The 11925-nt window shown below is 50.5% G+C and overlaps 1 protein-coding gene across 1 annotated transcript; it reads right to left on the bottom strand.

Moving 5' to 3' along the window:
- Nucleotides 1–7669, bottom strand: Pgc (progastricsin). Its single transcript, XM_052743989.1, has 9 exons — nt 7611–7669; nt 5705–5864; nt 5209–5326; nt 4048–4166; nt 3418–3617; nt 2101–2220; nt 1420–1567; nt 542–640; nt 1–206 (listed from the first exon to the last, which is right to left on the bottom strand). Exons 1-9 carry the CDS (start codon nt 7667–7669, stop codon nt 54–56), a joined length of 1176 nt encoding a protein of 391 aa, XP_052599949.1. The 3' UTR covers nt 1–53.
- Between the last annotated feature and the right edge of the window lie 4256 nt (nt 7670–11925).

Raw genomic sequence — 11925 nt, 5'->3', positions numbered from 1 at the left:
AAGCGGGGGAAGGCTGAGAGGGGGAAAGGCACGGGGGTGTCCAGATGGCAAGTCTAGACGGCAGTGGCGAGGCCCACCCTGTTATTGCCCATGTCAAAGATGGCATAGTAAGACCTGAGGAAGACATCCCCAAGGATCCAGATGGGCTGGCCATCCTCAGAGGTCAGAGGGGAGGATTCAAGGCCCACCATGCAGTAGCCATCCTCCTGTTCAACAGAGAGAGAGCATTCACTCACTCGCTCACAGGTGGACTGAACGTCAGCCCGTGAGTGACACAAAGACCGTAAAGGGCTTTTGTAGGACAGCTGACCCTCCCTAGCAAGGGCTGCTGGGGCTTGGGGAGAGAGGTGGTGTCCCCCCAGTAGCTGACTTCAGGTTGCGATGCTCTTCCTCCACAGCCGGCCCTCCCCCTGCTCCTGGTCTACAGGAGGTCAGCCTGTTGAGCCCTGAAGACTGACCAGCTTGGATTCGAACCCTTACCCTAGCTTTTCTGGACCCACTCCAAATCCCGGAGGCTCCGCCCACAGAAACTAGGCCTTACCTGCATGATGTAGGAAGAGGGTGACAGAGGGAACTGGACACCGTTGAGGACAAAGCTGAGAGTAGGCAGGCTGCTGAGGCTGTCACAGCTCACAAAATACTGCAGAGAGGAACACGGCCCAGGTCAACACGTCCCCCTTAGAACAGTGCCCACCACACCTACCACCTCAGCACCCTACACCCTAGGTCCGAACCCCAGTCTGCTTTGGATGGGGCGGGGACACAGCTCCAAGGGAACCCTGACTTACATTCTGTTAGCCTTCAGTAACATTGGCATAGAGGGGGAGGGGTCGAGGAACCCCGAGGAGCCCACCAGGCTGAAGCTTTGCTCCTGACTGAATTTCCACTCCGAGAGAGAGAGATTGAATTGTTGCCCTTCCTCAGCAAGTGCCCTTTAACATACAGATCAGTGGGCCATGTAGCCAATCAGTACCCTCCAAAATTAGTGAGAATCGGTTCAGTAGGCAAACTCTCTGCTGCCCTTAGGATGGGGAGGAGCAGGAGAGGATGGGGAGAGCATGGCTCTGTGGAGGTGAAGGATGTGTGGATCACAGAGCTGTCCTTGGTCACCCATTCTCCTGGCCCTGACTTCTAGTCAGTCATTTTACCCCAATCCTAAAGGCCAGTGCTGAATCCATATTCCAAGGCGACTTAAGTTCGGAAGAGATTCTTGCTTTGCCAAACTCCCTCAGCTCCAGCATCCAGGTCTCCACTCTGCCAGAGCCACTACCCGCTAGTGCCCTCAGTAGCTAAAAGCCTGGAGGCCAAGAATTCAGCTAGCTTTGTGCTCCCAAAGAGAAACTGTAAGGAACACACACTGCCACCCTGCCACAGGATGGCCTTCCCTGAGGAAGGGGGCGCCCTGCTTATCGCACTCACCTCTCCATAGTCTCCTTCCTCGGCTCCGATGATCTGCAGAAGGTCACTCAGGTACTGGGTGGGCATGGTGAGCAGAGAGGTGCCTGTGTCCACAATGCCTTGACAGCCCCCGGAGCACCAGCCGGAGGCCTCGCCACCAATGATGAAGCTGGATGGTAAGAAGACAGCAACCTGGGTTCCCCCCTGCTCAGACAGTCAGAGGGGGCTTCCCACCACAGTGACACAGGGGGCTTCATGCAGAGACAAGCTGTTCTTGAGGAAGGTAAGGGGACCCCACTTCATAGCACCCTAGAGTCTATCCAAAGCCATCTGAATGGCCATGGAACCTATGTCCAAATTTTCGAGGACGTCTGTGGACACACTGAATCACGTCGGAGCCGCTGGTTGTTACAAGGACTCTGACACACTCAGTTTCTAACCTGTGGCGTTGGACCACAGGGGACCTCATATTTGAGATTTTATGGGCTGCCCCCTCTGGTGTGGCCTCGAACCCCTCTTCTCCAGATTCAGCTGGACTTTGATGCTCCTGCACAGGTCAGCTGTGACTTTGGGGGAGGGGGTATCTCAAAGGTCCTCTCCCGCCCATTCCCACCAGCAGTGCCTGCATGGATGGATGGTTTATAGTGTCCTGAGGTGCAGGTAGAGAAGGCTGCACTCCCCAAGGTCCCACGACAGACTCACTCGTCAATGCTAATCTTCCAGTAGAGCTCCTGGATCACAGGAATCCAGGTGATCTCCCCAGTGTACAGGTTCTCATCCACACCTCCAAAAACAATCTGACCGCCGTTAGATCCCTCCTGGCTGTAGAAGACAAAAGGAAGGATAAAGGATTGAACAGCCAAAGTCTTCCTGTGGTGAGTTAGCCATCTTAAGAGAAGAGCTCCGGATCTCACTTCACACGGAGGCTTCCTGAGGACAGTCTGTATTCCCCTCAGATGGGTTCCCCGTCTGGGCCTCTCAAAATCTCCATTGTTTCAGACCCCGGAGTCATGCTGTCCCATGGAGTCCCAGCCCCTCTGGAGGGGCAGCTACTTGGTGGGCCCCATCCGATACTACTGTCTTCTGCCTTTACCCCATGCCGGTGGGCGGAGCCCATCACCAGGAGTCCGTGAAAGCCCAGCTTGTTAACTTTTCTCCTGGAGTGGAGAAGTGGGGATTTGAGGATGGAGGAGGAGGAAAGACTTTGCACATTGCTCCTGGTGAACAGCAGCGTGTGGGCATGGGCGGGGTTCCCGAAGGTGATGTGCAGAATGATTGTAAACAGAAGCAACAAACAAGTCAGCAGAGTTGGTGAGAGTGAAGGGGCCAATGCCAGACTCAGGCCCCTAAGCTACAGTGAGTGAATGGACACTCTCAAAGGTAGCTAACTCTGAAGAAAAAGAGAGAGAAACATGAGGCCCAGACGGTGCCTGCTCATGTCTGCAGAAAGGATATCAACAGCTTAGAAGTCAATCCTGGGCCAAGCCCCAAAGACTCCAGCACCAGTTGGAACAACAGATCAAAGGAGATGAAGCAAGAGATTACCGTGCAAGAGAGATACGGAGTGGAAAATCTCAGCTAGAGGGGGACCTCAGTGGGGGGGGGGGGGGGCACAGGAGGCAGACCCAGGAAGTGCTGGAGTGAAAGCCACTCCCAGAGTTGAGCTTGTCCCAGCTAAGGAACACAACAATTGCATGGGCTGGCAGGATGGCCTGGCGAGCTGAGTCCCATCTTTGGGACCCACACGGTGAAAAGAGAGAACTGACTCCTGCAAGTTGTCCTCTGACCTCTACAAGCTCACTGTGGCGTGTGGCCCGACCTCTGCTCTAACACAAATAAATAAATGTTGAAAAAAAAAAAAAAAGGAGTGGACAGGAAACAGATATGGGATGGGAGTGCAAAATTCCGGAGCTGGAGAGGAAGGCTCTGGGCCAGGTGTGGCTGAAGCCTCCAGCCCTCAAACTTTGGAACCACACTTGGGTAGTGGAAGGACAGAGAGACTGCTAAGTAGTGGCTTACCTGCCGAGGTAGACACCGAAGAGGGGCTGGGAGAGAGCGTCCTCCTGCAACAAGCCCTGCATGGCGGTGGTGGCGCCCCCTGCAGACAGGCCGGGGTAGGCCAGGCCCATGATGCCATCGAATTGTGCGTAGACAAAATTGGTACCGGGCTCGGTCTCACTGAGGCCAAACTCCTGGTTGGGGACCTGAACGCCTTGGAGCTGGAGTGGAGGTTAAAACAGAGCGATAGTGATGGAGCCAACTGCACCTACCTCCATCCTCCAGGGTCCTCGCCCCAGAGACCACGCTTGCTCATCTCTCCTCGCCTCAACTCCCCGCCCCACTTTCCCAAGTCTAGCAGGAGCCGTCTTCTCTCCCAAGCATAAGTACTATCGCTGCATTGTCCCCGCCCCACCCCTCTCTCCTCCGAAAAGCTATCCATGTTCCCGAAAGAAAATGGCCACAACCAAAGGGTTCATCATGGCTTCCCCAGCTCCTAACACAGAACGGCCATCCCTGTCAGCGTTGTGAATGGACGGGGTCTGTGCTGACTTCCCATCCTATGAACAGCTTTTCCATCACCTTTCAGGGGCTTTGTTTAAGGCCCCCACCTTCCTCCCACCCCCATCCAAGAACAGGAACCTCACTCACGGTCAGAGTGTCATAGCCGAAGAAGCCAGTAAGGCTGCCGGTGCCGTACTGCAGGGAGAAGGTCTGCCCTTCGGTGTAGTAGGTGGAGGACTTGCTGGGGTTGTAGCGGGTGTGTGTGGCTGCAGCGGAGACGGGACATGGAGGTCAGACTGTTGAGTGGAGGGCGTCCTCCTCAGCCTGTGCTTAAACCTGGGGTGTCAGCATCCCCGACTCAACAGCAAGTCAAGGAAGGACCAGCTGAGGTTCCCAGCATTGAATCACCCACGCCCTGAAAGTCCCCTGTGACTTATAGGGTAAGCTCTGGAACTATGGTCTCTCTAGGCAGGCTTGGCTAGACTTTACCTCTGTGTCCTAGGTCCCGGAAAAACCCTAGCGCAGACTGACTGTTCATCTACCTTAGTAGTGAACGAGCCTCTAAGCATGCTCTCATCCCACAGCCTCCACCCCTGCAAGAAGTTGGTCATACCAAGATCCAGGGGTAGCATGAGATATAACCAAAGAGAGACTCCTTGGACCCGAGATAATAGGATCCCGAGGCTCTGACAGGGAACAAAACAGTATTGCAAAATGCCTGCCCAAATTCCATCTGCCTGCCCAAACTACGGCAGGACAAGACCACATCCAGGATTGGTCCAGCCCGTCCTTTAGACACACTTGACGTGTAGTGAGGTCAGGTGGGGTGAGCAGAAGGCAGAACCTACTGCTGTGACATAGAGTGGAGATTACCCATAAGAAAGGGATGGCAGCCGGGCGATGGTGGCGCATGCCTTTAATCCCAGCACTCAGGAAGCAGAGCCAGGCGGATCTCTGTGAGTTCGAGGCCAGCCTGGACTACCAAGTGAGTTCCAGGAAAGGCGCAAAGCTACACAGAGAAACCCTGTCTCGAAAGACCAAATAAAAAAAAAAAAGAAAGGGATGGCATTGTCCTGGTCATCAGGATGGGTGGAATGGAATAGCAGGGAGTGGGGGGGCAGGCTGGCATAGATGAAGGTATATACTGCTCAGCAGGAAAGCCACCCAGCTGCAGGGCCAGCCTCTTTGACGAGGCTTGGATAGGTCATGGGCCTGCGTAACACCACCATCTTCTCCAAGAGTGAATTCCCCCCCGCCCCGAGTCCCTAGGGAGGTGCCTGTCCCCTTCGATGTCCATCCAGCACTCACTGCAGGCCTCGCTCTGGCAGTAGACAGAAGGCACCCACAGGTTGGAGGAACCAGTGTCGAAAAGGACCAGGAAGTTCTGGGGTGGAGTCCCGATGCTGATCTCGCCAAAGTAGGCTGCCTGATGGGGGGGAGGGGCATGTCATGAGGCAGACTGTTTAGCTCTGAGAGATCCAGAGGCTCCTCAACTCCAAAGGTAAACAGGAAAGGACCCAGCTGCTGCCCTCCAGATGCCAGAGCTGGTGGTCCTCGTCTTCCCTGGAAACCTGCCCGAAGGCCAAGGATGCTCCTCCGTCTATGCTACCCAGGGCAGTCACCACGCTCTCTGGGGGCTCGGGTGCAAGGTCGGTAAGGACTCCTCTCCAGGATCTTCACACAGCTGCCCATGGCAGACTGGAGGAAGAGTGTGCACTCCAGGGTGGGAGACAGAGAGCCCTCAGCTCTGGCAGCGGGCACCATGAAGGTGGGGGGACGGGGCGGGGGGAGTGTTAAGACTTACGTCCATGTAGGCTATGGGCTCATAGAGTACACTGAAGTCATCAAAGTTGCCAAAGTGGTACTTCTGGCCAGGGTCATACTTGTGGGCTTTCAGAAAATCATTGAGCACACCCTTTTCTTTCATGGTCTCACGGATAGTCTTCATTTTCTTCAGGGGGATCCTGCAGAAGGCTGTGTGTCAGGCCAGGGCCCCCTCCTCTCTCCTTCCTTTCTCCTTCTACACGACCCCCCATCTCTGTCCCCCCTCTCCTCTCTGCCCCACACGTGCCCACTGTCTGTCTGTCCGTCCCCCCTCTCCTCTCCGCCCCACACATGCCCACCATTTGTATGTCTGTCTGTCCCCCCTCTCCTCTCTGCCCCACACGTGCCCACTGTCTGTCTGTCTGTCCCCCCTCTCCTCTCCGCCCCACACATGCCCACCATTTTTATGTCTGTCTGTCTCCCCTCTCCTCTCTGCCTCACACATGCCCACTGTCTGTCTGTCTGTCCCCCATCTCTCGGTCTTGACTCCCTTCCAGCTTTTTCTCCTTTGTCTTCTTCTTCTTCCCTCTCGCTCTCAAACTCCTCCTTAATGCTTGCTCTGAGATTTTGAAATGAATCAGCTTCAGCCACATCCACCCTCACCCCACGTGAAAGTACCCCTGCTACCCAGGCCCCCTTTCTCTGATATACACTGTAGTTCCCTCCCAAGGAGGGGGAGAACTGGAGAATCATCCTGGTTAGAATCAGTGTTTATGCTTTTGAGATAGTGTGTCCTGTGTCTCAGGCTGGCCTCAAACTTAACACTTATCGAAGCGGGGCCTTGACCTTCTGATCCTTCTGCCTTTACCTCCCAAGGATGTGCCACCACACTCAGGTTATAGAGAGCTGGGGAGCGAAGCCAGGGCACCACACAAACTAGGCATACTCTACCAACTGAGCCACATCCCAGCTCACACTGGTACATTTTTTTTAAGGTGCCAGAGAAAGCAGGTTCACCTCAAAGAATCCTTTCCTGCGGTGGCCCTCTGACACCGAGCACTGACTGATGTGACAGAGCATGGAGTGAGGGAACAGCACTAACCCTCCCTTCTCACAGCCCAGGGATGCCACTGTGCCTCCCCGACAGTCCATGGGGAAAGTGGCTTGGAAGTTCCGGAGTTAGAACTTAGGAGTCATGGCTTCTGTCACCATAAGGGTGATCTAAGAGCTTCTGGCTGCCATTCCCCGGGGCCTCTGCAGATCCACTGCTACCCAGAATTCCTTTTTCTTTTACTTCTTTCTCCATCTTAAATCCTCATTCTCTTAGGACTTTCTCTGCTAATCCTCTTCCCAAGAGCCACACCAACCACCTCTATTGAGTTTGCATATCAGAAGTTTCTGGGAGGAGCCGGCTTTTCACCCAAGGAACTACCAGGCAGCAGGCCTGGTGAGACGCCTCAGTAGGTAAAGGCACTTGCTGGCAAGTCTGCAGACCTGAGTTTGGTTCCTAGAGCCCACATGGTAGAAGAGATCTGACTCCTGCAATCTCCTCTTACCTCTCCATGTATTCAGTGGCTCAGGTACACTCACACTCCTCTCCCACACACAAAATAAATTGAGTCATAGTTCACAAAAAGAAAGTATGAGGTACCAAATCTACAGACACTCAAGTCTATGGGTATTATTTATAACCTCTGTGATTCTTCCCACTACTTTAAGTTATCTCTAGGTTACTTATGAACACCCAGTAAGGGGCTGAAAATGTGGCTCAGCGGATAAGAGCACTGTTTGCTTTTTCCAGAGAAGCAGGGTTCAAGTCTTAGCACCGACAACCAGTTGTAGCCCCAGTCCCAGGGGATCTGACACCCTCTTCGGGCCTCCACAGGCACCAGGCTCCTGGCTCCCACTTCAGGCTCCCTGAACCTACAGTCCAGCTCTGGTCTTACCTCAACAAAGCTGCCTCCAAGAGCGGGAGGCAGAGCAAGGCTACAACCATCCACTTCATGATGCCGGTTCGAAGCTGGTTTCACAGGATAAACCACTTCGAACTCAACCGTTGTGGTGGAGTGAAGCCCTGAGCACCGCTTCTGCCTTTTATACACCCAGGAGCTAGCCCAGCCCCTGCCTCCTAGCCCTAGGTAAGCATGCCCCTCAAGCTAAGCTGTCCCTTGGACTCCAAGTATCAACTGTTCCTGTGTATTTTTCCTTCTGGAGCATGACCATGGCACTTTTCATCTTATTGACTTTTTAATTCAAGCAGGAAAGGCCAGGAGGTAAACGTGATAAGAAGGGACAAAGTGGCCGAACTATGGAGCGGCAGAGATTACAGCTCTGGGACCCAGGGGCATGATACGGGCATCTGGGGGTGAAGACTTGAATGAGGGGCCGGGGGCCTGACGGTTGGTTCCTCAAGCTTGGCACGAGTGACATTTGGAAGGAAACAATTCTTTGTTCTGGGCACAGTCCTGTTCACTGCAGAGTGCTAGCAGGACCCCATCTGCCCACTAAGTGCCGCGAGCAGCCCCCAGCTGTAGCCACCAAAGTGTCTCCTAGCATTGTTGGCTTCCCCTTGGGGACAAGTCCTTGAGAACTGCTCTTCTACCTCCAAGTGACATACTTGGAGGTCCCACTTAAGCCCTGCCTCCCAGTACCCCTTAAACCTCTGGGAGCTGGAGTTCAGGGTGTCTGAGAGCTAAGGGGTCAGAATCAGGCTGCTGGTTTTGGTCATAACGGCAGCAGTGGCCGTGTGGGCAGTGCTGATGCTGAGGCCGGTGCTGGCAGATGAAGTCAGAATGGAGTGGTGGCTTCGAAGGTGTTCGGCAGGAACTCCTGTCCTAAGTCAGCAGGACTCACTCATAGGGGAAAGTCGCACCAGCTCTGGCCACAGGAGCCAGAACAGATGCCCAGAGCAAGATGGGAGCTGAGGGGCCACAGCTGCCCCTTGCTGTTCCTCTCTCCCTCCCCATTGCTACCTAGGGTCTTTATTTGGTTGGGGGCTTGGGGGTTTGAACCTAGGGTCTCATATGTGCTAGTCAGCTACCACTGAGATGCACCCTCAGCCCATCTGTGGGTGTGTGCATGTGGTGTACGCATGCTTACCTATGTGTGCACATGCACTCGTCTATGCAGGCACATGTGGAGGCCAGGGCTGAATGTCTTCTTCAATTGCTTATTCACCTTATTTTCTGAATTTTCAAATAAATTTTAATGTATTTATTCTGTGTGTGAGAGAGATGGGGGAGGGAGGGAGGGGATGGTCATGTGGAATCGTCTTCTTCACCCTAAAGATTATCGGCATTTCACTTTTAGCTTGCCTTCTCACCCTGCCACGATGGAGGCCAAAACTGGCATACAGACCAGGAGATAAAAGTTCTGTTTATTCCAGGACTTATTTTATTAGGCAGAATTCCTCAGTATATGTACAGATTAACAGTCAGAACTGACTGTCAATTATAGTTTCCTCACAAACTCCCCGCCCAATGATATATATATGAATATATATGTACATATATATTGCAGTACATTTATTGCACAGCTGATATTATATTTATATCAAACTATAAAACTTATGAGTCTATAGATTGGCAGATAGGTCTACAGGATATACTGGCACCTTCTCATGTCTGTCCAACAATTACAAATTCTCTCCCTATGGAAACTCACCCATGAGACTTATGTCCTTATGATTTATGACTCTGAAATAAGAAGTAATACAATATTTATTCCACTGCTTTTCAATTTTAGGAATGCCTAGAGCTCATAATTGGACAAAGGCCTTACATATACTTCAAGAGCTCTTAAGTACTGGTGCTTAAGTCTTCATATCTCCCACAAAAGGCATTCCTTAATACCCCCAGGCCAAGCCACAAAGTTACACCTAAGCCTCTATGACCTTCTCACTGGTGTTTGAAAAGGTCGTGATGTTTGTTTTCATAATGTCAGGAAAAGGATATGCTTACATGTCTTCACAGGATGCTGACTTACCTTGTGGATCCTGGATTGCCTGGTCACACCATTTGACCAGGTCACTGCAAGACAAGGGCGCTCCAAAGCTGCCAGTCTGAATACAGGCTGTGAATTATTCATAGATTCTTAATATTGAGCTTTGGCTTTATGAATGAATTGATAAAATTCCAGATCCTTTTGATGAACTGTGTTCATCAATGATATCAAAACTTATAGGATTATGATTATAAATAATAATTCTCTTCTAAATGTATTTTATTAATTCTGATCAAAAGATAAACAAGATTTTATGTGTGTATATATATATATATATAAATGAAACATTTCAAATTTCATTCTCTGGCTATCCTGTTATTTTGTTGAAGCTCCAAGGATTCATAATTTTGTTCTGACAAAGTTCACCACTGTTATGTTACTAATATGTCTAAAGATTTTGTCTTTTTTTTTTTTTTAAATGTATATTTTTATTTATTTATTTATTTGTTTGTTTGTTTGTTTGTTATGTATGCACTCGCCAGAAGAGGGCACCAGATCTCGTTACAGATGGTTGTGAGCCACCATGTGGTTGCTGGGAATTGAACTCAGGTCCTCAGGAAGAGCAGGCCGTGCTCTTAACCTCTGAGCCATCTCTCCAGCCCCCAAGATTTTGTCTTTTAAGAAGGTTCTTGGGCTGGAGAGCTGGCTCAGAGGTTAAGAGCACCGATTGCTCTTCCAGAGGTCCTGAGTTCAATTCCCAGCACCCACATGGTGGCTCACAACCATCTGTAATGAGATCTGGCACCCTCTTCTGTGTACATAATAAATAAATAAATCTTAAAAAAAAAAAAAAGAAGAAGGTTCTTATAAGCTTCAGGAGATCAAAATTCACCAATGCTCACAATCCAAGAAGGACTGGGAGGAATGTAACCTGACTACAGTTTATGTCTCCCACTTGCAAATCTTTTTTTGTTTTGTTTTTGTTTTTTGAGACAGGGTTTCTCTATGTAGTTTTGGGGCCTGTCCTGGATCTCACTCTGTAGACCAGGCTGGCCTCGAACTCACAGAGATCTTCCTGGCTCTGCCTCCCAAGTGCTGGGATTAAAGGTGTGCACCACCACCACCCAGCACAAATCTTCTTTTTCTTCTCTGGGGGTGAGGGGAAGCTTTCCCTCTCCCTGGCCTGATACCCACTTCTCTCTTCTGCTAACCATGCATTTAATATTCCATAGGTACATCTAAGAGAAAAATTTTCCTCTTTAAAACTCCTCAACTGCATGTTCTACCATTAATGCGTATATTAATGCATATATTTTTCCCCAACAGAAATTCTAATCATCTAAAGAGTTACAGGTTTTCATCCGCTGGACCTCGGAAATGCTGTCTAGCTGCAGGTCTGCATCTCATCCTCCAACCCACACGCATGTGCTGTCCAGCTCAACCCCACATCCCACCATCCAGCCCATAAGACAAGAAATCCTGCTACACATGTCTCACAGAGCCTGAAACAGCCTGCTCTTCCTGGGTTTCCACTGCATTCCAGTCTTCAAGACCCTCAGCTTCACCCCCATCTCAGCAGGAAGTGACCATGAACGATTTCAGCCCCTTTGCCACTGACCCCTCTTTCTGTACTGAACTCTCCAGCCCAGGGGCTGGACTGCTCTTAAAAACATTCTATTATTAATTGTATAAATTCTGCCCATGATCCTCCCCCAGAAGGGACACTGGGCTAATAATAGGCCATAGCTCCTCTGCTGTACAAAGTATAAAAATCGTTAAAGGAAAGGTTGATCCTGACCTTACTGAAAAAAATTAAGATTATTGTACCATCCCCTACAAAAACAATTCAGATTCATACAGAGCAGCACCTAAGGGAGCTGATGATTTGGATTCTACTGATATGGCTTTCTGGGTTCAGGAAATTAAATATTCCAGACCATCTAAACACGTAAAATTCAGGGAAAGAAAATAATTGACTTGCTAGATATAAGCACAGACATTTCTTACATTTCAGGAAAAGATTGGCCAAGTACTTAAGACGACTATTACTCCTTCATCTCTTATAGGCCTAGGTCAAGCTAATATTATTGCCAGAAGCTCAGGAATACTAAGATGGTCAGACATACAAAATTGTGACATATTCTGCCCATATGTCATCCCTTTTCTGCCTAACACTCTGTGGGGAAGAGACAAGCTGAAATTAATTTGTGTATCATTAATCTCTGTTATAGACTAATATCAGCTCAAATGCTATAGATGGGTTTTAAACTTAAAAGAACTTGGGTATACAAGCCCAAGGCATAATTGAGCCCATTATTC

Source organism: Peromyscus californicus, unplaced genomic scaffold (assembly GCF_007827085.1).
Source record: "Peromyscus californicus insignis strain IS unplaced genomic scaffold, ASM782708v3 Scaffold_19__1_contigs__length_69161282, whole genome shotgun sequence".
Lineage (NCBI taxonomy): Eukaryota > Metazoa > Chordata > Mammalia > Rodentia > Cricetidae > Peromyscus > Peromyscus californicus.
Note: the sequence above shows the minus strand (reverse complement) of the source record. Positions and strands in the feature narration are given on the sequence as shown.